At 35.6% G+C, this 26,255-nt stretch overlaps 3 protein-coding genes across 3 annotated transcripts; 1 reads left to right on the forward strand and 2 right to left on the reverse strand.

Moving 5' to 3' along the window:
* Window positions 1–6,132: 6,132 nt before the first annotated feature.
* Window positions 6,133–10,190, reverse strand: LOC109054887 (dihydropteridine reductase-like). The gene is made up of 7 exons (XM_042716193.1): window positions 10,044–10,190; window positions 9,737–9,829; window positions 9,480–9,576; window positions 7,400–7,540; window positions 6,744–6,852; window positions 6,576–6,659; window positions 6,133–6,463 (listed from the first exon to the last, which is right to left on the reverse strand). Exons 1-7 carry the CDS (start codon window positions 10,188–10,190, stop codon window positions 6,361–6,363), a joined length of 774 nt encoding a protein of 257 aa, XP_042572127.1. The 3' UTR covers window positions 6,133–6,360.
* A 259-nt stretch (window positions 10,191–10,449) lies between these two features.
* On the forward strand, window positions 10,450–25,998 carry LOC109092961 (general transcription factor IIE subunit 2-like). The gene is made up of 9 exons (XM_042716192.1): window positions 10,450–10,617; window positions 11,549–11,712; window positions 21,807–21,898; window positions 22,615–22,722; window positions 24,628–24,810; window positions 25,123–25,216; window positions 25,308–25,423; window positions 25,555–25,778; window positions 25,839–25,998. Exons 2-8 carry the CDS (start codon window positions 11,550–11,552, stop codon window positions 25,672–25,674), a joined length of 876 nt encoding a protein of 291 aa, XP_042572126.1. The 5' UTR covers window positions 10,450–10,617; window position 11,549; the 3' UTR covers window positions 25,675–25,778; window positions 25,839–25,998.
* LOC109092968 (small integral membrane protein 18-like) lies at window positions 13,107–16,300 on the reverse strand. The gene is made up of 2 exons (XM_019106701.2): window positions 16,177–16,300; window positions 13,107–13,937 (listed from the first exon to the last, which is right to left on the reverse strand). Exon 2 carries the CDS (start codon window positions 13,934–13,936, stop codon window positions 13,724–13,726), a length of 213 nt encoding a protein of 70 aa, XP_018962246.1. The 5' UTR covers window position 13,937; window positions 16,177–16,300; the 3' UTR covers window positions 13,107–13,723.
* Window positions 25,999–26,255: the final 257 nt, after the last annotated feature.

Genomic DNA, 26,255 nt, shown 5'->3' on the forward strand with positions numbered 1-26,255 from the left:
AAACAATATTTTATAAATCAGTAATAAAATGCCTTTTAAACATCTTTTTATAACATATTAATGAATTTTTTTTTTTTTTTTTTTTGCCAGATGGGATAAATCATTACATAATTTGATACCCTAAATCTTATCGAGTATTTACCTCTACAAATGAGACATTTAGTAGGATTCTAAAATCATGTTAGATAACATGGTTTTAATATCAATATTTTTGAACACAAACAGAATTTGCTGCTTGTATTCAACAAAACCACATATGAAATAAAAAGAAATTCTGAAATTCATTTTAAATAGAATTCGAATTAAAATTTAAATTTATTTAAATTATCTAGTCGGCATTTCACTCAAATTTATTCTGATGATACATTGTGTACTAAAAAGTGTTGAAGAACTAAGCATCAAACACAAAAGTTTGAAATGAAATGAAATATGTGAGGGCCCCATCAAGAAAAAAGTAAAAAAGTGAAACATAATTAAAGGCAAATTTAAGTAAACCCAAAGTCCAGTGAGATAAAGATTAATGAATGTCAAAGGATGTTGCTCATCATTTAGAGTAAACATCATCCTCTCTGACCCTGCACAAGCAATTCCACTAAGTAGCATGTATGAGTGTTTTCTTGTGCAATCTTTCTGCTTGCCTATCCCCAAACACACACACACATATGCATCTATACTGTATGGATAATCAAAGAGAAAGGAAGATGGAGACAGAGTGAGTCAGAAAGAGAGTGAGATCCACATGGATTTTATTGTTAAATCCTTTGATTAAATATTAATGCAACCTCATATTCTCTAAAAATAATCCACAGACACTAATATATAGCTGGGAATACACACACACACACACACACACACACACACACACAAATGCAAGATTTAGTAAAGAAACTCATACTCATCACAGCTCCAAATGTTTCCCAACATCGTACTGTAGATACAGATACTGAAGACACTCCACATACTGAAGACATGGTCACACATACAAAAATCACACATACAAGAACACAGATGTTTTTGGGGGGATGCCAAACTATATTTACGCATATACTGTATATGCGTGCACACACACACACACACACACACACACACACACATATAGATACACAAACATATATTGTATATATATATATATATACACACAGTCATTGGTGCATGTATGTATAAGTTATTTGGTCACTTTATTAGGTACACCTTGCTATTACTGGGTTGGACCCCCTTTTGCTTTCAGAACTGGCTTAATTCTTTGTGGCATATTCAACAAGGTGTTGGAAACATTCCTCAGAGATTTTGGTCCATATTGATATGATAGCATCACGCAGTTGCTGCAGATTTGTTGGCTGCATATCCATGATGCGAATCTCCCATTCCACCACATCCCAAAGCTGCTCTATTGGATTGAGATCTGGTGACTGTGGCGGCCATTTGAGTAAAGTGAACTCATTGGTCATGTTCAAGAAACCAGTCTGAGATGATTTGTGCTTTGTGACATGGTGCATTATCCTGCTGGAAGTAGCCATCAGAAGATGGGTACACTGTGGTTATAAAGGGATGGACATGCTCAGCAACAATACTCAGGTAGGTTGTGGCATTTAAACGATGCTCAGTTGGTACTAAGGGGCCTAAAGTGTGCCAAGAAAACATCCCCCACACCATTACACCACCAGCAGCAGCCTAAACCATTGAGACAAGGAAGGATGGATCCATGCTTTCATGTTCTTTACACCAAATTCTGACCCTACCATCTGAATGTTGCAGCTGTAATTGAGACTCATCAGACAAGGCAATGTTTTTCCAATCTTCTGTTGTCCAATTTTGGTGATTCTGTGTGAACTGTAGCCTCTGTTTCCTGTTCTTAGCTGACAGGAGCGGCACCCAGTGTGGTCTTCTGCTGCTTTAGCCCATCTGCTTCAGGATTCGACGTGTTGTGTGTTCAGAGATGCTATTCTGCATACCTTGGTTATAACGATTGGTGCGTTACTGTTGCCTTTCTATCATCTCTAACCAGTCTGCCCATTCTCCTCTGACCTCTGACATCAACAAGGCATTTTCGTCCTATATATATATATATATATATATATATATATATATACCTATATATATATATATAATATTATATTAGTATATATATAATATATATGTTAGTGCTATTAGTGATTAATCATTTGACAGTACTAATATATATAAAACGCTAAAAGTAAATGGCATTCTTTGGAAAATAAGTTTTTTTTTTTTTTCTCTATTTAAAATGTGAAAGTGTTGATGGGTTGGTAGGTTCTGTAAGGCTGTTGCATCTCAAAATATTACCTCATTTATATATAAATAAAACATTATAAAAAATAAAATAAAATTTCCAAAAAAATGCATTTCCATTTAATGTTATTTTTAGGTGGATTCAACACAAAGTGACGCCCATTGTACTTGCAGCATAGAGACACAGAAGAATTACCATCAAGAGTTATTGACAACCAGTTAATAGTCAAGATTCTAAAAAGGCTAATTCTGTCATTTAAGGTGTTTTTACAAGTATATTTAACAGTGGTGAAGAAGGAAGATTAGCAGCACACATTCATCTACTCAGGAATAACACAAACAGAACTTCAGCTTTGCTTGCTGTATGCTCCTACTATTCACTATTCTTTAGATGTGACGTTGCCATAGCAACCTCAACTCAGTGACCTCGTTCTTTCAGTTCTGAAATTATGGGCTGCCCAGCCTGATAACAGGCAAAGAAAAAACAGAGATAGAGAGAGAAAGAATTTTTTTCCACATTTCTCTTGCTGTTGCTGCAATACAATGACATACTATAATTTCTGAAATTCTGAAGTAATCTTTTCATTATAAATCAACCACAAAATTCATGAATGAATTTGTGACAGAGTTAATGAATTAATACAAAGGCAAGCAGTGCATTAGAATTTAGCTATAGTCCTTTACAATGTCTCATCGACCACCAGAACAGCCAGGCACAAGAACAGTTTTTTTTCCCCGCAGGCTATAGTCAGCCTGAACAATTAAAACTTTAAACATCATTCATCACAACTGACATTTATATACACACAATCCAAAATTTGTAGACCTGTAAACTGCACACATTGTAAATAACATATCTGCACACTTATATCTGTACATTTATTTAAACAATTACAAAAAAAAAATTCCTAAACTTCTATTTCTGTATATAGTACAAAATACTTGGTAATAAAGCTCTTCTGATTCTGATTCTGATTCTGATACAAATTATAAGAATAAGCAAATAAATGAATGAACTTATACTGTATATGAGGAATGGCTTATGTAAAAAAGCAGAATAGGAGGCCACATAACTTTCTTTACTGATATTTGACTAAGATACAGCGGAAATGTATGAGATTTTACATTTATTATTGACCTTGTGATTCAAAGAATATTTCAAAATACTATTAAAATAATGACACATGATTATTACTCCACTTAGGTCATCATAACTATGTCACACAGATAGGCATCTGAGATCAGCTCGATTTGAGAAAGGGGAAATGATTTAACGAGATTAGATCGGCTCAATTTGAGAAAGGGGTGGATGGATTTTTATATTTATAGGGTGGATGTGTACACACACTGCCAACACACATTTCAGTTCAAGATCTTTTATTTACATTTGAAATTTTAGTAGTCGATTTTTTATGAAGAGTTGTGATTTAATTAGTAGCAATCAGATCAACAAGAGAACAACAACAGTATACAAGTGCTATGACAAGTCTCAGTTAGTCTAGTACAGAACACGTAGCCAGGTTTTTTTTTTTTTTTTTTTTAAGAATATGATAGACAAGAAAAAAGAAAAGGTAAGTACTAGTATTAGTTGGTTAAGTGCAGGCGAAAAAAATGAGTCTTCAGATGTTTTTTGAAAATGAGTAAAGACTCAGCTGTTCGAGTTGAGATCGGGAGGTCATTCCACCAGCTGGGCGCAGTCCAGGAAAAAGTCAGTGAGAGTGATTTTAAACCTCTTTGGGATGGCACCACAAGGCGTCGTTCACTTGCAGAGCGCAAACTTCTGGAGGGTGCATAAACAACTTGTAAAAGTGCATGTAGCATCCAATGACCCCTTTAATCTTGAATTTTTGGCCACCTTTTCATGATAGATGACACAGCATCTATAATTTCTTTAACAAAAAACATGTGGGCATCACAACCCTTACAAAAATTAACCATGGTTTTATCTTAGTAAAACTGCTTAATTTTCTTTTGCGTGATTTCTGAATGCTTGAGACTGTAAAATCAATCAGACAACTGTATTAATAAAACAATAGCCATAGGTAACTGTCTAGAGTTACAATTGCCATTTGTAAATAATACAATTTAATTACAATTTATTTACTTTTATATTTTATTAAAGTTCTATTTTAGGTGTTTTTTTGTTTGTTTGTTTTTATTCCATAATATTTGAGGGAGGGGATACAACAATACAATTCTGCTTAGGGCACCCATTTGGCCAGCAGCGGCCCAGCACTCAATCGACCCCTTAATACCATCTAGCATCATTTGAATACTGTTTCTGATTGTGTACAGCCATTTATGGCCAGAGTCTGCTTGCTTTCAGATACACACATCCAGCAGATCCACAAGCAAACATCATCTGACATTCACTCCAGTGCACAGTGTCTTCAGATCTTAATCCAGAAGGACTGAATGAGGTAGAATGGGAGGTTTTGTAGGTGCACAAAATCCAGCAACAAACAAAACCTGCTCATGAATGTTGCGAAAGTGTTCATAGTTGTTGCATCATGTGGAATCTCATTATATTAATAAACCTTGAAAAAGCTCACTGGTGCACTTGTGTAACATTTTTATATTGTACCAGCAATGCACTATATAATCATTCGTTTATTTACCTTTTCATCAACTGAACAATCTGCAATTAAACTACAGTGCAATCCAGTGAACACACTGTAATTCTATCTCTTATCTCTTCGCTATCATATCTTTTTTTTTTTTTTTTTTTTTTTTTGCATTTGTGGTACTTTGTGCTTTTTGCATCTTATAATCCCTAGATCACCATTTACTTTTAATAGAAAAGAGCAACATGAACATTTTGTTAAATCTCTTTTTTGGGGCTCCGTAAAATACAGTAATATTGGTTCAAAACAACATGACGGTGTGTAAATGATAGAATTTTCCACTTTTGGACACCAATTAGGACATTTTGACTTTCCAGGCAGTAAACAGCACTTCTCAACACTCATCTGAATGTTTAGTACAGAGTTACAGAAATAGGTGTACCCTAAATTCAAAGACCACAATAAATTCTTTCCTGAAATAGCATTCTCAAGTGACATGATACATTATGCAAGGTAACAAGGCAGCAGCATCTCTGAAAATCTCACTAGTGTCAAGGATTCTCCCCAGACAACATTTGTGATGTGGTTTTGTCTCAATCCTAATTATTAGATAGGAGAGAATGTAAAATGTCAAAATGATAAAAAGTTTTTACCAATTATTATGTTCTATGGTTGCCATTTAAAAATTCAATTTCATAATTTTTGTAAAATAAACTCATTATGTGTTTAATGGGTAATTGATTTTTGTTTGTTTTTTTTTAACATCAAGTGCATCTCTTTTGTAGTAGCTCAGGAACCCATTATCATTTTTCCATTTCATCTAAATTACTGGAAATTAAACACTTATTTCATGAACCATTTATTCTTGTACTTTGTTACAATAAAAGCCAGTTTATAAAGAGAAAAAAGGCTATACTTTAGTACCTCTAAATAAATACCCGATCCTCACAAAATAAATAAATAATTAAATAAATAAAAAAAGAAACCTGCATTACTTAGTAAAAGCACTTTTCAATGCTGACTCGCTATTGTAGTCTGATCATAACATGATTACTTTTGACTGTGTGGACCCAAAGAATAACCTGAAATTAAATTAATCATCAGCGCCCCCCTATGGTGAGAAGCAGACTGTGACTGTAACAAGGATATATTATATGGGGATACATATAACAAATATATATCATGGAAGGTAAAACATTAAATTTTAAAATTAAAAATGTTTAATATGAGAGACTTTTTTTTATACATTTCTTGTTTCTAGTGATTGAAATCAATGAAGTAACAGGGATATTTGACTGTGAGGAAAAAAGAAGCTAAATGAATCAGAATAAAAGTTTAATTGCTATTTTTGTCATCACATTTACAAACCATAATCTTTGACATTTGTATGCAATTATCCAATTTTAAATAACTACAATATTGTTTTATTTTTTGTTTGTTTGTTTACATGTAAACAAAAAGGCAATATGATAAAAAGCATCACTAATGCAGAGACAGTAGTGGATTATTGGCTTGGCTTAAAGGAGTTTGATTATCATCAAATTAATCATAACACCGGTGTAGCCTCTGTTTTTCCGTCTGCAGTAACCAGCTGCATCAGAGTACCTGAAGGAGGTCTATTCTCTCCTGTTGTCCACTTATAGAACAGCCTAGAACGTAGAAAACACATCATGGTTTGGTTCACACAACCACACACGCATATTAACCTATACAACCTCTAAAATACATACTACAGATGTGTTTCCAAACATGCATACTTACTCTGTTACGTACTCGAGTGGTGTCCAGGAACTGACATCACCATCTGGCATGAACTTTCTATTCATGGGTGTATCTAAAGTCACTCTAAATGTAGTAATTATTAGTTGTCATTAAAAACAAAAAGATTTATATGAACAAAAAATGAGCTAGTATATTTTTATTCCTTACGGAAGTATTGCAACTGCAGCAGATCCTGGAGGAAGACCACTGTTTGGCCCACTCAGACTCTGACACAACTGATGTACTGCTGCCTTTGCCATACCATAACCAATGCATCCTACAGTGACAATGACAGAGAACATATAGATTTATGTATACATGCAAATACATACATACATACATATATATTAGGACTGTCAGTTGATTACAATGTAACATTTTTAATCCAATTACTTACATGATGTGTCGATTAATTTAATTAATCACAAATTAAATTTGGCTGTGAAATTACCCACTACTACCAGCTACCAGTAGGTGGCGATAAATGTCTTTATGAGTCAGGCTATTGAATCATTGGTTCCCAACAAGCCCAATGGTTCCCAATATATATGTGTGTGTGTGTGTGTGTGTGTGTGTGTGTGTGTGTGTGTGTGTGTGTGTGTGTGTGTGTGTGTGTGTGTGTGTGTGTGTGTGTGTGTGTGTGTGTGTGTGTATGTGTGTGTATATATATATATATATATATATATATATAGATATATATATATATATATATGATGTGTGTGTATATGCATGATGTGTGAGTGTGTGTGTATACGCTCACACTCACACACAGTTTTGTATTAAAGATGCTGTAAATGTCAAGCCGTAGGTATAACCATACATACCTGCTGTTGGCCCCAGTGCTGCTTTAGCCCCTGCAAGTGTGAGCAGCCCCCCCTCTCTCAGGTGTTTGGTTGCTAGGTGACTGCAAATCGTGGAGGTCCACACACTCTGCTTCCACATCAAATCAGCATTCTTATACAGAGCTAAGTCACAGAGAATACATTTATACAAATTATAAACTAATATAATAACATAATTGAAATGATTCACTTCAAGAACAGAATTAGACTTAAGAGCGCACCCTTGTGACAATACAGTCACAAACGGCTTACATTTCAGAACTTAATGACAATAAAAAATGTAACTTGCCCAGCTAGAATGTGAATGCATTTGCGTACAGTATAATTCATGCCTTTACATTGAAGATGTGACAAAGTCGAGATTTAGCATGTCATAAATCAGTGGTTCTCAACCAGAGGGCCTCAGCAAACTTGCAAAGGACATGACTTAAAACTACTTAAATGTAAACATTATTATTATCAATATAATTATTTTTTAACAATATCATTAAGAGATTTAAATATAGGCTAGTTTAATTAAAATATTAAAAAACATACAATCACTATTGAACTTTGATTTATTTTATTTAATTGATTTTACTGAATAACAACAGAGTTCTTGAAACTTCTGGAAGCACAAAATGAATTTTGATTATTTATTTACATAAATGGAGATTCGACACTCAGTTTCTGTTATACTGTATATAATAAGGGGAAGTCATGGCCTAGTGTTAAGAGAGTTTGACTCCTAATCCTAAGGTTGTGGGTTTGAGTCTCGGGCCGGCAATACCACGACTGAGGTGCCCTTGAGCAAGGCACCAAACCCCCAACTGCTCCCTGGGTGCCGCAGCATAAATGGCTGCCCGCTGCTCCAGGTGTGTGTTCATGGTAGGGCTGGAACACTTTCAAATGGAGCGGCATTTAATAGACAGAGCCGTAGTTCACTGAAAAGCTACGCAATATCGCGTTCATTATCACAGATGAATCGCCTTCGATAATGAACGCGATATTGCATAGCTTTTCAGTGAACTACGGCTCTGTCTATTAAATGCCACTCCATTTGAAAGCAGGTGATGGTGATTTAGTGGTAATCAGGGAACAGGCTTTATTGACGAAATGCACGTGACAATCACATGCAATATATCGCCCAGCCCTAGTTCAGGGTGTGTGTGTGTTCACTGCTGTGTGTGTGCACTTTGGATGGGTTAAATGCAGAGCACGTATTCTGAGTATGGGTCACCAAACTTGACTGTATGTCACGTCACTTTCACTTTTTAATGTGTTTGTGTGTATGCAGTATGTAATATATTATATAAAGGGCCTTCAAATATTGTGTTTGACAGTGGAAGGGCTTTGAGTCCAAAAAGTTGTGGACCACTGCCATAGATAATGTGTGGCTTCTGTGGGTGTATTCATTAAAAAGGTCATATGATGCTGCTAAAAAGAACTTTATTTTGTGTATTTGGTGTAATGAAATGTGTTTGTGCGGGTTAAGGTTTAAAAAACACATAATTTTCCACATAATGTACATTAATGTTTCTCCTCTATGCCCCGCCTTCTGAAACTCATCGATTTTTACAAAACTCATCTCTCTGAAAAGTGAGGTGTGCTCTGATTGGCCAGCTATCCAGTGTGTTGTGATTGACCAAATGCCTCAGGCATGTGACGGAAATGTTACGCCTCTTAACATATTGTGATGCCTTGTTCGGCCGGAGCGACAAGACATAGACATAAAACTCATTATAAACGTGATATAAACAGGATTTCTAGTCGTGTTTTCTTTTGGAAGGCAAAAGCAAAGTAGTTTCGCTTTCTCAACGAAACAGTGTCACACACCGCGGCCTAGAGTGAGCCATGATCTAGAGTGAGCCGCAGCTGGCTTGAGTGAGCAGAGGCGGGCGGCTTGAGAACGGTACTGCAGGCGGATTCTATGAAGGAGCGTACCTTGGGCTTGCAGCAACCACATGTGACTTTAGTCTTTGCAACTTCACAGATCTTCTTTATTCACCAAGAGCTTGTAACACTCCAAAGAAAAAGGGAAACTTGAAATCGCATCTTATGACCCCTTTAAGCATGTACTAACTTTTAGCCTTGGCACTGCCGCCGGCCCAGCCTCCAGCCACACACAAGATGGCATCAACCTTATCTCCACCTAACAGCTCACCGACATCAGATGTTACCTAAATACAAAAAAAAGAAAGACAGAGATGTAACATGCTTGAAGACAACACATGAAATAAAGAATCAAAGCCAGACCAATAACTCACACAACATTCATGAATATTAGCATTAGCCAATAATCATTCCTAGTTTAAAAAAAAAAACGGTAGTAGCACCTACCTGGCTGGCTTGCTCAGTGAAGGATTCAGTCATCTTAACAGTAACATTTGCACTGGCTTCCTCATTGGCATTGAGATCTATAGAGGCAACCCACTGTAAATGACAAAACACAACTGAAATTATTTACATATAACAGGCCACAAGAAATGTATATTTAAGGATAAATGCATGACACCGTGACAACTGTGACAAACGAATTAATAATTAACAACATAATCACTAAAACCCATGGAGCATGTCTGATGGCATACGAGAGAGCAATTTGTTTTTAATTACGTGAGCTCTCTTATGGGCTGAGACAACTTACCCAGTTTTTAGCTCTGAAGTACTGCACACATGCAGATCCCAGAGCCCCCTTTCCTCCGTAAACAATCACTTTTTGGGCTTCTGTAGCTGCCATGCTATTTCTTTCTTCAGAAGCACTAGACCTGGTTATGTAAAGAAAACAGCACATGCGCCTCCTATCGGTAAAGAGGAGAGGAGCGATCAGAATGTTACTAGTGTTGGTTTTTCAAACCTTTTACCGCGTTTGTATGAATCTTCCATTCGTTTTCGTCGTTAACTAATATATTTTGTATTAGTTTATTGTTTGAAAATATTTACTAATACCATTAAATTGGCATTTGTACAACGCAACAGATGTAATAATCTCTTTGACCAACAGGCGGCACTGGAGTTATGTGCAAATCACCATTAAAAACCAAGAAGAAGAAGTCGTTCTTCCGCAGGAAATGCGTGTAGTCGTGTAGCATCGCTAGCATTCTGTGACAAGCTTCCAATTTAGCGTCTTCACTAAGTTGACAGCATATGGTCACTGAAAATTATATTTAAGCTTTAGCTGAACTGTTTCTCTCCGAGAGAGAAGACAGTGAGATATTCAGGTAACGCTCAGAACTACTTTATTAAATTGTATATGTGTTTGCCGCATGTTTTATGTGATGTAACGTTAACATGATTCTGTCTTATTTGTTAATTGCGGATATTGTAATTTTTGTTGTTGTTGTTGTTGTTTATATTGAATGTCTTTTCAAATATAAAAGTTTCCACGTTTTAGATATTTAATATTATTAAATATGTTAATTATTAAATATATTAATTTTAATATTGACTCGGCGTTGACTGTAAATAAGCAATTTATCTCAGTATGTTGGAGGTGGATAAACTTCCATCTGGCCTCAAATAACTTATCTTTAATAGACTGTGCATTAGATTGTCTCTCATCTAAAGACTAAGAGATGAAAAATGGTTACACAGTCAACATCCACCTCTATCTATATATTATAGTTAATTAACAAAAAAAATTATAAACCTAAAAAGTGTTTGTTTTTAAATGAATTCGTTGGACCACCAGCTATTGAATGAAAGCCACCCAACGTATCTATATGGAAACTTGCTGATTATGATTATGGCTTTACTATTATTGGTACTATTATTATTTAAAAAAAAAGTTATTATAAAAGTGATTATTTAAAAAAGACATCCATCCAAACCATTGTCAGGTAGTGTATATCATCTCGGCAGATGTTATGGTTCTATTTTCAATTAGTAGTTTAATAGTGCATTGATTTGTGGATCTGTTTTGTCATGTTTTCAAGTATTGGTTTAATAGCGTATTAATTCATAGTTTTGGCTTGCACCATACTAGTCAAACAAGCCAAACCCGCTGTAGCATTTGTGTGATGTAGAGCTTTGCTTTATTAATTTGCCAGCATTATTTATAATGTAATTTAAAATTAATAAATTCATTTATATACATTTATACACACTCAAAGTCAGCTGAATCAAATTCTTAACTGTGTTGTATGTGTCTAGGATGGATAAAGCTCTGCTGAGAGAGCGAGAGCTCTTTAAAAAGAGAGCTCTGTCCACTCCTGTTGTTGAGAAGAGACAAGCAACCTCTGAAGCCTCTGGATCCTCCAAGAAGAAAAAGAGCAAACCAGACAAAGAGACGTCATCATCCTCCAAAAACAGCACAGGTCAGAGAGTAGATCAAATACAAGCTGTTCTTTTGAACTTTCTACTCATCAAAGAATTCAACCATGAATCAAAGACCATGAATAATGGTTTCTGCAAACTATTTATAAGTAATGAATGCTCTTTGACTGCCTAATCAGCATTTTTTTTATTTTTTATTTTTTTTTGTTGTACAAACCCCAGATTTTTATTATATATGATGATATTTATTGTATTGATGTTTTAGCATTGTTTAAATGGCATCAGCATTTCCAAACCATTACGCTTATTTTTTTGCAAGATGCTCAAACATTACCAATATAACAAAAAAGTAGCTGAAGCTGCTTGCACTAGGACTTTATTGCTTTTGGGAGCCTGATGTGTTGCAATATGAATCGCTGAAGTACTTTTCTAAAATGAAAGCATCCTCATATCAGCTTCATCTTCACTTCTCATCCTGTTTAAAGTAAAAAACCAGTGTCAGTAGCTAGACTGACATTGAGGATTCTTAAATTGAGGTCAGTGAACCTAACACGTACAAACAGGGTATATTTACATTTTTTTGTGGATTGTCACCCAGGCAAAGCTTGTGATACTGGGACTGTCCTGGGCAGGGCCACAGTTAGCAAAACCTTCATCATGGGCCTCCTGCCTGATGTCTACTCAGCCTTTATTTTATTTTTATTTTACCCTAGTAGTTAGTCATAAAAATGGAGTATTACAACAAAATATGAGGATTATATGAGAACGGACTAGTACATTGGAGATGGACTGATATTACCTTTTTGATATAGAAAGTTGTTTAATTGTTTGATAAGAAATATGCAGAACAGATTTAATTATTAAAGACAATATTAATAATATAATAATAGTGACATACATTATGATTGCTGTTGTGTGTGTTATATTTATGGTAAGTTGTTTTTGCAATCTGAATGTTTGCCATGTTTGTTTTGGGTTTTACACTTGGTTACATAAGTTATTTTAAAAGTTGAGTAATTACCCCAACTATATATATATATATATTTAAAAAAAGTGACTATACCTGTGAATATACTGTTGTTGGGTACTTTATTTTAGAGCCCCACCAAAAAGGTGCTGTTTATTGGTACACAATATTAATAAAACCAATAACCAGCTATGTTGAAAATTGTAAATATCATAAAAAAAAATATATCAATCATTACATTATCAGTCTTTATCAGTAGCTCTCATGGTGTCTTGTGTATTTAGGGCCAGTAATATTGGCTGCACGCATATTTAAAGGTGTAGTCTAGTTCTTGTTTGTGCTCAGAGTCGAGCAAAGCTCAAGCACAGGCCTGTTTCTGCACGTTTTTGAGCATGCAGACAGATTTAAATTTACTGCTAGCAGCTGGTGATATCTTCTGTGACCCTGATGGGAACCACACCTTTCTCATGCTTGTATGATTTTTTTAATAATATCATTTTAAATACACAATTTTAAGGCATTGCAAAGATGCAATAATTGGCCTTTAATGTGCTTCTTTATGTAGATAGAACTATTATTATTCACATATTAAATCTCACTTAAAAGTGAATGTAAACATATACACATACAAACATTCCCTTTACTTCAAACGTAGTGTGTGCTATTTGCTTTAAGTAGTAGAATCATAATATGTAGAATATTAATTCTATATTACTAACATGTAAACTTGTCATCCCACACAAAGGGAAAAATTCATGTAAATACATCTCAAAAAATACAACAGTTTTATGTAGTCATAACACAATAGTACTGGAATACTGAATACACACTATAAGGAGACAATGAGCGAGCAAGTTTTTCCCTCTCTTTCTGGTCTAAATGTAATATTTTAAGCCATTGAGACACATGTGTTGTGTATTGCTGTTGGTGCTAGTGGGAGTAGAGGGCTTCTGTCTCTGTATGTGTCTGGCGTGTTTTAAGGGACTCCAATCTGGCGAAGAGCTCCATCCAAATCTGCAGCCTTTTCCACCAATCTACTGTTGTGGTTCCTATGGAGACTGTATCCGCTGTCACCATGGTTACAACTAAACCACCTCGTCTCGCTGGCGACGCAGGTCATGAACGGTTTTGGTTTTGGTGAAACAGCCGCAGTCCAGCAGCTCATAGAGGAATGCCAGTGTGGCGAGGGAGAGGATGGTGAGGATGAAGAGGAGGAGGATGACGAAGCAGGCAACATTCCAGCCGTCGTGAAAGGGATAGATCTGCTGGATCAGAGCAGAACTGCTGGACATGTTCATACTGCAGAGACACCAATACAGTCAGTTATTGAATAGGAAGATGAGCAATGGGAAAAAGATTGAGTGTGGGTAGGAATAAAGATGGAGGCAGGGTGATTGACAGATTGAATGCCAATTTCTTCATACTGCTTTGTGCTGCTTTTTTTTTTTTGTGGTGTTGATGGAAAAAGGACATACATTAGAGCATGATGAAAGTCACAGTTTTTTCATACAGTGCTTTAGCTGTCAATCAGAAATCTTTGTTCGTTACATTGCAGCCCACTCTTTTTGAGTATCTTGCAGCATTAGTTTAGGTTTTCAGTACACCATGTTAAGTTAAATAGAGTTCAATTCTAGTTTGATCACCCGTGACTTTGTCACCCATGCTTCTGTTGCACTTCATTTAGCTGTTTTTTAATAACAAGATCACACCTCCTTAGAAATAGAAATGCATCTTATTGGGTGTAATTATCCAGGAAATTCTTTCATTAGTTCATTAGCTGATTATTTGGTAGTTTTCTTGAAAAACATTTAGATTTGCAAGAAAAATAAGAAGACAGTTAGTATTGTCATAAAATTACATTTATGCTAAAATCATAATTTTTTTCAAAATAATTATTTTAATTCAGTATAAGTTACTTTTAGGTTCATGCATTTAAAAATGACACTACCATTCAAAAGTTTTTATTTTGTAATATTTGTGAAAGAAGGCTCTTATGCATACTAAGGCTGTATTTATTTAGTCAAAAAAATATTATTTAAATTTTACAACAGTAAGCTGTTCTATGTTAATATATTTTAAAATGTCAATGTATTCCTGTTACAGCAAATCTAAATTTGTAGCAGCTGTTACTCCAGTCTTATTTACATTATAATTCAGAAATCATTCTAATATGCAGATTTGGTGCTCAATAAATATTGCTTATTATTATTGCTGTTGAAAACGGTTGTGCAGCATCATATTTTTGTGGAAACCATGATGCATGTTTCTTTGATGCATTGTAAATTCAAAACAGCATAATTATTTTTTACTTTACTTTTTTTTATAAAAAAAAAAAATATTTTTGATGACCAAAATTTTGAATGGTAGGATACTTTGATAGGTTCAAATATTCCTTGCCAAACACTTGTGATATTAACCCAAAAAGCATGTACAGATATAAGAAAGTACAGCTTTCAGAAATATAGTATAATCCAGGCAGCTTTAGCATCCTATTTTCAGTCTACTTTGGTTTGGGATGGACTAATCCTAATCTTGAATATTATGTAGGACAAATAGAATGCAAAAGAGAAATGAATTTAGATGAATCAGCTGACCTAGTTTGCTTGAGTGGACATTGTGTGTGTTGTGTAGGTTTAGACCAGAGTGAAAACTAATGTACAACATATTCTATTATGTATCTTAAGGCTTAGATAGTTTGATATTCTTGTATAGTGTTTGAAATTCATTCTGATGATCTATGGTATTCTGTATTACACATCACAAAAGCAGGATCTGTGCACATCAGGAATGCAACTGTAGGTGTAATTAGGTTAAACGTAACATGAGCCATGCGAAAGCATTTCTCATGCATGTCTGATTGTGAACATGAGCTTCTACAGGAATACAGCTTCACTTTCGATCCAACCATGACTCACAGAAGAGTGTTTCTCCATCTCCAGAGAGATTTAAACCTCTTTTCACATTAAATTATTCAATGTTTTTATTTTATTTTTATTAACATTTTTAAAGACCTGGTCTTGTGACCTTGTAAACTCCCCCATAGACAAACACAGTCTCGTCTGAAACAGACAGATGGCTCCTGCTTGTCCTGCTCTCCAGAGACCCCCACCCCAAGCATCTTTTAGTATGGTGCTACCATGCTTTCAAAGCCCCTTTTTAATGTTTGTCTCTTTTGAGAATTATAGATGCTAATGAATGAGATTTTCTTGTTACATTTTCCGTGCACAATCAATTTGATACTCTTTGATGTAATGATCTAGAATTGCACAGTCAGCTTTCAACTGTCTTGATCTTGCATGTGTGTGTACGAGTAACATTTCCGACCAAGATCTGATGCTTGGATTACCTTTTACATGTTTGTGACACTATGTGCGTACATTTAGGTTATGGTCGCACAGCTTTGTCATGCATATTGTCAATATGAAGAGTCAGTTACTAAAGGAATCCATTGACGTTTATATAAAACCGAGATGGTGGTGTTTTAGTCTGTAGGAGTGTTATTTTGCATTGTGTTGTGATTTATAAAAGCAGGACATACCTGGGTGTGAGTGTCTGGGATGCAGGGTGATGCTCTTGCTCGCCTGTATGTTGTCTTTCTTGCCGCTCACGCTTTCTCTCTCTCTCTCTCTCTCTCTCTCTCACTGTCTCTCTCTCTCTCTCTCGCTCTCTCACTTCTCTCTGTTCTCTCTCTCTCTCTCTCGCTCTCTCTCTCTCTCTCTCTCTCTCACTCACTCTCTCTCTCTCTCACTGTCTCTCAGTATCTCTATGTTTGTATCTCTGGGTGTCTCGCACACACCCCACCTTTTTCTGGAACTATGTATTGCACTGGCTGTTCTGAGTCTCTGCTCTGACACCATTGGCTGGCTGTCCTGTCTATCAAAGCATCAGCCATCCAACCTACTGTAACGCATCTGCTCTCAGCATTAGGTCCCGCCCACATGATGAATCATTCATGAGTCAGTGCCAAGATGCGGCTGAGACTGGCTGTGCTCCAGTTGCCAGGGTTTGAGAGCAGGGTGTGGAGGAGGAAGAGGATGCGATGCTAGAGCTATATGAACCGAGGACATTATTCTTTTTACCATGGTTACAAGGAGCTTGAGATGGAGAAAACTGTGGATGAAAGCAGGATGAGCACTGACAATCAAAAATAAAATTTAAAATATGACGTCATTGTTTGTCCAGGTTTGCATTAGATTCAAGTAGAGCTAGGGTGATAAATGGCCAAAAAAACTATCATGATTAAAATTGTCATATCAGTCAATATTGATAATTATTATTTTTTTTTTTTGGTCAGAGCATGACAAACGTGAGCATTTCACAAATCTGAGGTATAATATTTAAAGCACTTATAATACAATATTTTCTCTTCATCAAAATATGCATGAATAAAAGTATATCTTATAATATCTTATACAAATTAATTTCTGCATGTTCTAATGGGAGATATTGTTTTAAATCATGAAACAGGTTTTTATTTCCTGACTTTGACACGATGCAGATGTAAATTTAGGTTTTTCTAAGAGACTGTTTTAAATATTTTTTAGAATATACAAACAAGAAATGGTAGTGAGAATTATACTTTTAAACTAAATTAAAGTGCCAGTAGTGAGAGTTTAATGAGTGAGTCACTGAGTTGTTCATTCAAATGATTAGTTCAAACGGCTGATTCATCAGAATGAGTGAGTCACTTATTTTTATTTTTTAATAACAAAGATAAAAGAATGACAAAGATACACACATATTACAATACACTCCGAAGTGCCCTTTTTTGGTGTTTTTTTTTTTTTTTTTTTATCAATGCTATTGGTCACCCTTTACGTCTGTCTGTCTGTTTTACAAATATTTAGCAAATGAAAGTTCTTAAAACGAGCTTGTGTAAATCTTATTCGATCCTCAAACTGTCAGTAAGCTGATAACTCCGCCCCCTCTGTATTCATTGAATCAACTGAAGTTCCACCAGCAGCCGCACAGTAGACAACCAGCTGAGCTGAACAAAGTTTTGCGAAGGGTAAATAAATATCTTGTTGTTTGAATAAGTACTACTAAACACTATGTCTATAAAGGCTCATATTTTATTTATTTGATGTCTGACTGACTCACTGACTGAGACATGTGGGGACGTCGCCTGAGAGAGAGGGCTAGCATTTGCCATCTAGTCATAGCCAATACATAGCCAACACTTAAATAGCCTGTGCATACAGTAGCATTTCATCTTTTATAAAATGCGATTTTGGCCAAATGCATCTTACCACAGGAAAAACTGAGCGCTCCGTCTATATAGCTACAAAAACTAGTTTGTAACCTGTAGATGAAAATGTAATTTGAGGCGCATTCGCCGTTTTAATGACGGACAAAAAACAAAATTCATAAATACACACATTCGCTGGTCAAAAACTATATATTGATAAGTAATACAACAACATATAATTTGGTTTTTACCATCGGAAAATCATAACAGGTGCGCCCCCGCGCTGTTTCGTACTGGAACTTACACAAAGCGACGAGTGATCCTCGTCACCTAGATAACATATATAAGAAATTTATTCTTTGATTTATGATTGCTGATACACTTAATTTATTAACATTTAGGCTAATCATGTTATGGTATACTCTCTGCTCGTCCTCATGTCGTGGCCTAATGGTTAGAGAGTCTGACTCCCAATCGAAGGGTTGAGAGTTCGAGTCTCGGGCCGGCAGGAATTGTGGGTGGGGGGAGTGATTGTACAGCGCTCTCTCCACCCTCAATACCATGACTTAGGTGCCCTTGAGCAAGGCACTGAACCCCCAACTGCTCCCCCGGGCGCGCCGCAGCATAAAATGGCTGCCCACTGCTCCGGGTGTGTGTTCACAGTGTGTGTGTGTGTTCACTGCTCTGTGTGTGTGCACTTCGGATGGGTTAAATGCAGAGCACAAATTCTGAGTATGGGTCACCATACTTGGCTGAATGTCACGTCACTTTCACTTTCACTATAAAATGTAGTAAAACATGGTTTTACTACAGTAATGTAGTAGTAACTAAAAAAAAATTACAGAAAATCACTGTGAAATCTTTATATTTTATCATGCAGAATGTAATTCATGATTCATTCCAAGGCTTCATTTATTTGATCCAAAATACAGCAAAAACAGTAATATTGTGTAATATTTTTTACAATTTTAAATAACTGTTTTCTATTTGAATATATTTTAAAATGTAATTTATTTTTGTGATCAAAGCTGAATTTTCAGCATCATTACTCCAGTTCAGTACTCTAAAACCCTGTTTATCTATATTATCTAATTATCTAATATTATTATTATGATTGTTATTAATCGTGAATAAATCTAAAGCTTTTGAGACTATTATTTTGTGTTTTTGAATTTGTCATGAAGATGTGACAATTTCTTCCTTTTATGCAGGCTTACTAAATAATCTTGATATAAAAAAAAGGGAGGGGGGTGCCCTTTTTCAGTTTCAGCACATGCCCCTCAAAAGGTCTGTGCACGGCCCTCAGATGTCTAATGAAACTTTGACTCAGCCGATTCGTTCAGAACACAGAATCATTCAGCAATGAATCGGCTGGTTGCTGTTAGATGTGCTGTGTTTCCGCCTAAAATGTAAGTGACCTAATATTATTGTACTTGCTTTTTGAACTGTTTATTGAACTATTAAACAGTCGTAATGGTGAAAATGTTAAAAGACGCATTCAGAATCAGTACATGGTCACTGTCTAGTGTGCTTTGTTTTCAAGTGCGCAACTTATGGCATTCGCTTTTCTTCTGCTGGCAGTTATCAAACATTGTTGCATTATTATATACAGGGGCGTTGCACAAGATCCCGGGCCCTAATATAAAAAATATGCAGGTTAAATAAAATATATTCCAGACTTTTCAAGGGCCCTCTCTTCCTTTGGAACCCTGGTAATCACTACTGTAGTCGGCGCTGTCGGAAACAATCGACTACTGGAGCGTGCATTAACCATAATGCATGCACAGTTTGCCTACAACGCAGATTACAATATTCGGAATGGCACGGATGATGGCTTCAAAAACGAATAACGGATGAGGAATAATTCTGCCTGAATATTCGGCTGAGACTGGCACACTCTGCTGTTTGCTAGATAACAATTGAGCCAGGGGATCAGCGCAATATTATACACAGACCTCTAAAGTCACGCAATAATGAGTGTGTGAAGTGAACGAAAAAAGCGCAAATCAAACACCGCATTGATGTTGCCTCTCCGTGCATCTCTCAGAAATCAGAGCTTGGCAAGAGTAATATCACCTATAATAATACATCATACACGGTCTATTATTTGTATATATTTAAAAGGCAATTATTTAAACCGTAGGCTACGAAATGATACATGAATGAATGGAATAAACACAGCGCGCTCACCAATCAAACAGCCCCGTTGCGCGCCTCAGTCTCTTCAAAACCAAACCAGTTCTAAAAGTAGGCTAATAATCAACTTAGATGCAGATACATTTTCTATGTTTGCCTCTCTATTTTTGGCTGGTTTGCGTGGCACACGCACATTTGTTTAGTAAGTTCAAAAAGACTTGCTTAGAGAATTCTGCGTAATGAAAATGTGCGCCTTGAATTCATTCAGTCGTGTTCAAATGATCACTAAACGTTTGCCGTAACATCTGCTTATATGATTAACTTATTTTTTAGAAATGAATAATTATTTTACTTTAACGCAGCATATTTGTTCAGTGATAACTACGGGAAAAAGATAGTCATAACAGTCTTATCAAGTAACTGTACGACACCTGGTTTTATCCGGAACGGATACTAATAATTTTGTGACTGTTACAGAAACAAATACTGGTTACATGAAAATTAAAATATTTAATGTCATAATTATAAAGTTTTGACAGTTGACGTATGTTATGTAATTGTTGCATTAGGCTATTAATTAATTAGTTAATTAATAAACGTTTATTGATAAAAAACTATTTAATGGCTATTAATTTACAGTAGCATGAACCACCAGTAGTCGTGCAACCCCTACTGAACACTTTCATTACTGAGAACATCTAAATAAAAAGGTTAAGCATGTTAAGGAAATTAATAAATTTTAATATAAATCATGGTCGCACCACATGACATTTTTTAAGGCTACAGCCTATATATGTGTGTGTGTGTGTATGTATATGTGTGTGTATATATATGTGTGTGTGTATATGTGTGTGTGTGTGTGTGTGTATGTGTGTGTGTGTGTGTGTGTGTGTGTGTGTGTATTTAAAAAGATCTAAACTGTTGTTTAATAAGGTAATCCTTTTTTTAATCCCTTGAGAGAATTTTCCATGACAGACCGCTCACATGAAACATAGATCCTCAAATACAAATAAAATATAACCACTTGTGAGCATTAAATAAACATGATATTGCTCAAAAAATGTAAACAGACGAAATGCTAAATATGTGAACAATTTACAGTGGCTTATGCTTAAGAATGCATAAATAACTAGCATTCCACATAGCGTGCAAATGTGGATATCATGTTGACTCTGAGCTCAAAGAAGATATAAAATCCATAGCAATAACAAACAAGCTGAGCAAACAAGTAATATGAAGTGATAACAGTTTCTGAAATGAATGTTTAATTTATACTGTGCTTAGCTAGGATTTTTTTTCAACAGTTTCACTATTATTAATAAACAGTACAGCTCTGTTATTGTTGTTATACTTCTATATATTCCTACATTACACTATTATTTTATACATGTATTGTTTATACAGAAGACTGTTTTGCTATCATGCAGATGAAATCTGTTTTTGTCAGAGGTTTTTCTTTGCATTAGAGAAAGTGTTGCCAAATGGATTACATCAAACCAATAAATTAAGGGATCTGAATAGCCAGAGTGCTTTTTCTCTTTGCACTTTGTCAGAATAGACATTTTGTTGCTGTTTTGTTCTTTTTGTCCTTTTTTTATTTCACTCTTGGTTTTTAGTTTTTAGTAAGAAAGTGTCTGCATACAGCAGAAAGAATTGTAAATGGTGTGGAATATAATGGCCAGAAACTAACTTTGTGTTAGAAAACAGCATGTGTGTTATTACTTTCATTGTTGTTTGAAAGGATTATAGTAGTTATTGCATTAAAAGCCTATTAGTTGCAGCACTTACTTATTATAGTCTCTTATCTCTTCTCTTGTTGTCATTGTTCTCTTTTCATCATTCAGATCCCAGCAATGGCTCCTTCAATCTCAAAGCACTTTCTGGGAGTTCAGGATACAGATTTGGAGTTTTGGCCCGAATTGTCAATTATATGAAGGTAATACAAAAATACGCACATTTCCACAGTTTAGTGGTCTGTTCAACAAGCAAGCATTTGCTGCAGTGTCTGTCAATTGACACTTTTCTTGCTTCGATATGGTAGTTTCCTATCACAGACTGATCTTTATTTGAGTGAAATGGTTTCTTTTAACTCCGAAAGAGGTTTCTGGGATTCAGAATGCAATACAGAATAGAGTTCTCACAGGATGACCCATGGGAATTAAATTATCATGAGCTTGAGCAATCCTCACTGTCGTTAAACACATGTTCCCTGGAATATGGCTTCTAATCTCAGCACATGTATTGCCAGTCTTATATTCATACCCATTTTTGTGATCTAAAATGAGGATTTATTCTGATCGTTTGTGAAGGTTTTGATGTTGTGTGCTTAAAAAAAAAAAAAAAAAAAAAACAAGACAAAAGTGACTGAAACAGTTTTTGCTGACTCTCATAACAACAGTTTCTCTACCTGACCTGAATAAACACTGTAAAAATGTTGCCCTGTGACTAATATGCATTATCAGAGTCATTTTACAGTTGTTTCATATTATCTCAAGCATTTTGTCACTTTTTTTTTTGTCAGTCTTGGCAGTTCCCCAAAGTGACATGACAGTAATTAAAGGCTGTCAGGCTATAATCCACAGATGTAGATGTAGCTGTGACGCATTTAAACTCTCTTTTTACATCTCATCTCTTTGTCTTTCTCTTTTTCAGACAAGGCACCAGAGAGGTGATACTTATCATCTGACTCTGGATGAAATTCTGGATGAGACCAAGCTGCTGGACATTGGCATGAAGCAGAAACAGTGGCTTATGAGCGAGGTGTGTGTGGGCATGAGAGAAAGACATTTGGTCTCATTCACTAATAATTCTGTGGATATTTTTGTATTTATAGGCACATGAGAACATCTCACAAAAAATATTCTGCCTAATTCACAACAATCAAGTAAAAATCAAATACATTTCCTCTGAACACCCTGTCGGGGTTTATTTTATGTTGGAAGAAAAAGACTGCAGAATTCAAGATGAGTATTGAACACATTTTTGTAGGAAATCAGTTGCATGAGACAATTAGAAGTTCAGCCATTTTTATACAATATTAGGGATGTTAATCAGTTAAAAATTGTAGAGATTAAAATGATTACATGATATGCTAATTATATGATCCGCACTTGCAAACACAGTCTTCTTTTTACAATTTATTATACATTTATCACCAATAGGGGAAAAAATCACAAAGGTTTCGGCTCAAGACCTTCTTCAGTGTGTTAAAGAATTTAAAGAACCCTCCACCCACTTTTTAAATTAATTATATTGACGTCGTCATTCATAAAGAATTTAAAAGAAAAATATTCCGGGGGGTGTCAGAGGGCAGAATTCAGTAAGGAGACAGCTGTAGGGAAAAAGCTGTTCCTGAGTCTGCTGGTCCTTGTCCAGAGGCTTCTGAAGCACCTCCCGGAGGGCAGGAGGTTAAACAGTCCATGGTCAGGGTGAGAGGAGTCCTTAAGAATGCTGCGAGCTCGACGTAGACAGCGTTTTGTCTGGATGTCCTCAGTTGGAAGTGTTGTCCCTGTCCTGTCAGCCGCGCTGCACCGATGCATTGTTTGCTTTCAAACCAAAGCGTAAATACACGTAAAAAAACGTATCCTTGTGGCACGGCTGATACAGAAGAGCTTACGCCATTTGCGTACTGCTCAGAATTGCCAAAATGGCGCTATGCTGATTTGGAGAGACACAGAGGAGAGGAATTGTTGAATAAAGTCGTTATTTTTGTTTTCTTCGTGTACAAAAAGTATTCTCGTCGCTTCATAATGTTACGGTTGAATCACTGATGACAGATGGACTATTCTGACGATGCTTTTCATACTTTCCTGGACCTTGACACTGTTATTTATTTGGCAGTCTATGGGACAGTCTCAAGCCTCCCGCTTTTCATCCAAAATATCTTAAATTGTGTTTCGAAGATGAACGAAGCTTTTACGGGTTTGGAATGACATGGGGATAAGTGATTAATGACACAATTTTCATTTTGGGATGGAGTATCCCTTTAAGGAAGGAGACGTCTGTGATCGTTGGAGTGGAGTTGCTTGGCTTGTTTTTGACCTAATAAAAGGCAGCAAATACTTCAGTGACTTCACTGTTACAGATAAGTCAAGCATTAAATAGACAAGTCAGTATATTGTTTTATTTCCATATCATTGAACATAAGTATTGCACAATGCACCACTGTCCTGAAGACCACAGATATCTGTAAAACAGGAAAGCTGTCAATGTGTCTGATATCTCAAATAAAAATAAAAAACAAGCCAAAAACAAGAGCACATTCCCATGTGAATGGCCCCTAAATTGGTGTTTTATCTGCATTTCCTTTTGTTTTTTATTGTGTTTTAAGTTATTTTTTTATTATTATTATTCTTTGGTTTTAGTTTGTTTTTGCAGAAAATAAACATGTCTTGTGCATGGAGTGGTATGGTAATGCATGTTGACTGTAGTAGCAGCTGGACTTCCATTGATTGCAGAATTTGTAAAAATATGCTTTCTTATTGGATTAACCTATGCTTCCGTGGCTGTGTGTTAATATAATTTACATATTACAATTTGTTTTGACCATTTACCTATGCTTCCGTGGCTGTGTGTTAATATATTTCTGGTATTACAATTTGTTTTGACCACAGAATGCCATTGATTTGTAAAAAACAAAAAATCTATCTTTCTCCCTCCCTCCAGGCATTAGGAAGTAATCCTAAGATTGATGTGCGGGAAGGGAAATATGCCTTCAAACCCAAGTATCATCTGAAGGATAAGAAAGCTCTGTTAAGACTACTGGACAAACACGATCAGCTGGGACTAGGAGGCGTGTTACTAGACGATGTTGAAGAGGGTCTACCCAATGCAGCCAAAGCTATTAAGGTAAGGTTTTTTCTCACAATTTTCATTTTTAAACATAGGTGGAACATTTTCTAGACCGTACATTTAAAGCATCAGGTACACAGAAACTTCAGAATGTTTTGAGGCATCAGATGTACTGTGATCTTATTTATATATTTAAGATTTTCAGATCTAGATCTAGCACCTAATTATGCATGCATATGATATTTATTTACATGTAATTCATCTGCCATCTTATTTTCTGTATTTAATGTGTAGTTCTCAGTAAGAAAGAAGCTGATTAGCTTTTTAAAGATTTGAAATGCTTAATTTTGTTTTGTTTATTTTGTTCAGGCACTTGGGGATCAGATTATATTTGTGACCAGGCCAGATAAGAAGAAGGTTCTTTTCTACAATGACAAACACTGTCAGTTTGTTGTTGATGAAGGTGTGTGAGGATCATTATTACATAATATAAGAAGTGTTCTGGTAATTTAGGTGGAGCTTCTCTTGTAATGTCAGTGTCATTCATTCTCCAGAGTTCCAAAAGCTGTGGCGCAGTGTTCCTGTTGATTCCGTAGATGAGGAAAAGATTGAAGAGTACCTGAAGAAACAGGGAATATCGTCCATGCAGGAGACAGGACCAAAGAAAACCGTACGTTCTGTTTCTCACACACATGCAGATAAACAAACACAAAACTCGCTCCAGATTGGCTGGTTCATGCATATTTGTGTGGGTGTAACGGTTGCTGTGAGGTTGACGTGATTTGTGATTGGCTGTTGCAGGCACCCATTCAGAAGAGGAAGAAACCTGGAACACAGAAAAAGAGACGGTTTAAGACTCATAATGATCATCTGAACGGAGTACTGGAGGACTACTCTGAGGGAGTTCCCTCCAAGAAGTGACACACACATGCAGCTTTAAAGGCTCAGAGTGACCAGACTGATATCTGTGTGATGTTTGTATATCTGATCTAACGTCTTATTGCCAAAACCATAAAGACATGCAGACACACACACACACACACACACACACACACACACACACACACACACACACACACACACACACACACACACACACACACCCTTAAAACTGTACTGAGTAACACGAATGTGAACGGATTGTAAATATTTCCTTTCCACTGTTATGTTTTAGTGCTTTAAAAATGGACAATTAGGCTCTTCTTTTTTTAGATTTAAAGATTAAACAAGAGCAATCAAACCACATCCATTGTTTCCTTTCAAAGTTATTTATGTATTAATATATTTTTGTTTGGGATCAGTAAGATTTTTTATGTTTTTTTTTTAAGTTTCTCCAGGCTGCATTATTTGATCAAAAATATACAGAAAAAACAGTGATATTGTGGAATATTATTGCAATTTAGATTAATGTTTATTATTATTATTTTTATTTTAAATATACTTTAAAATATAGTTTATTTCTGTTGTGGCAAAGCTGAATTTTCAGCAACATCACACTTCAG

This window comes from Cyprinus carpio, chromosome B1, assembly GCF_018340385.1.
Source record: "Cyprinus carpio isolate SPL01 chromosome B1, ASM1834038v1, whole genome shotgun sequence".
Lineage (NCBI taxonomy): Eukaryota > Metazoa > Chordata > Actinopteri > Cypriniformes > Cyprinidae > Cyprinus > Cyprinus carpio.

Bases quoted from the DNA above. Each gene is read 5' to 3' on its own strand.
- LOC109054887 (XM_042716193.1), bottom strand. From the start codon at position 10,190: ATGTGCTGTTTTCTTTACATAACCAGGTCTAGTGCTTCTGAAGAAAGA. The intron at 9,577-9,736 runs GTAGGTGCTACT...TTTTGTATTTAG, and splicing joins TCACTGAGCAAGCCAGCCAG to GTAACATCTGATGTCGGTGA. The intron at 6,660-6,743 runs GTAAGGAATAAA...TACTACATTTAG, and splicing joins GCTGCAGTTGCAATACTTCC to AGTGACTTTAGATACACCCA.
- LOC109092968 (XM_019106701.2), bottom strand. From the start codon at position 13,936: ATGAACATGTCCAGCAGTTCTGCTCTGATCCAGCAGATCTATCCCTTT.
- LOC109092961 (XM_042716192.1), top strand. From the start codon at position 11,550: ATGGATAAAGCTCTGCTGAGAGAGCGAGAGCTCTTTAAAAAGAGAGCT. The intron at 11,713-21,806 runs GTCAGAGAGTAG...TTCATCATTCAG, and splicing joins ATCCTCCAAAAACAGCACAG to ATCCCAGCAATGGCTCCTTC. The intron at 24,811-25,122 runs GTAAGGTTTTTT...TATTTTGTTCAG, and splicing joins ATGCAGCCAAAGCTATTAAG to GCACTTGGGGATCAGATTAT.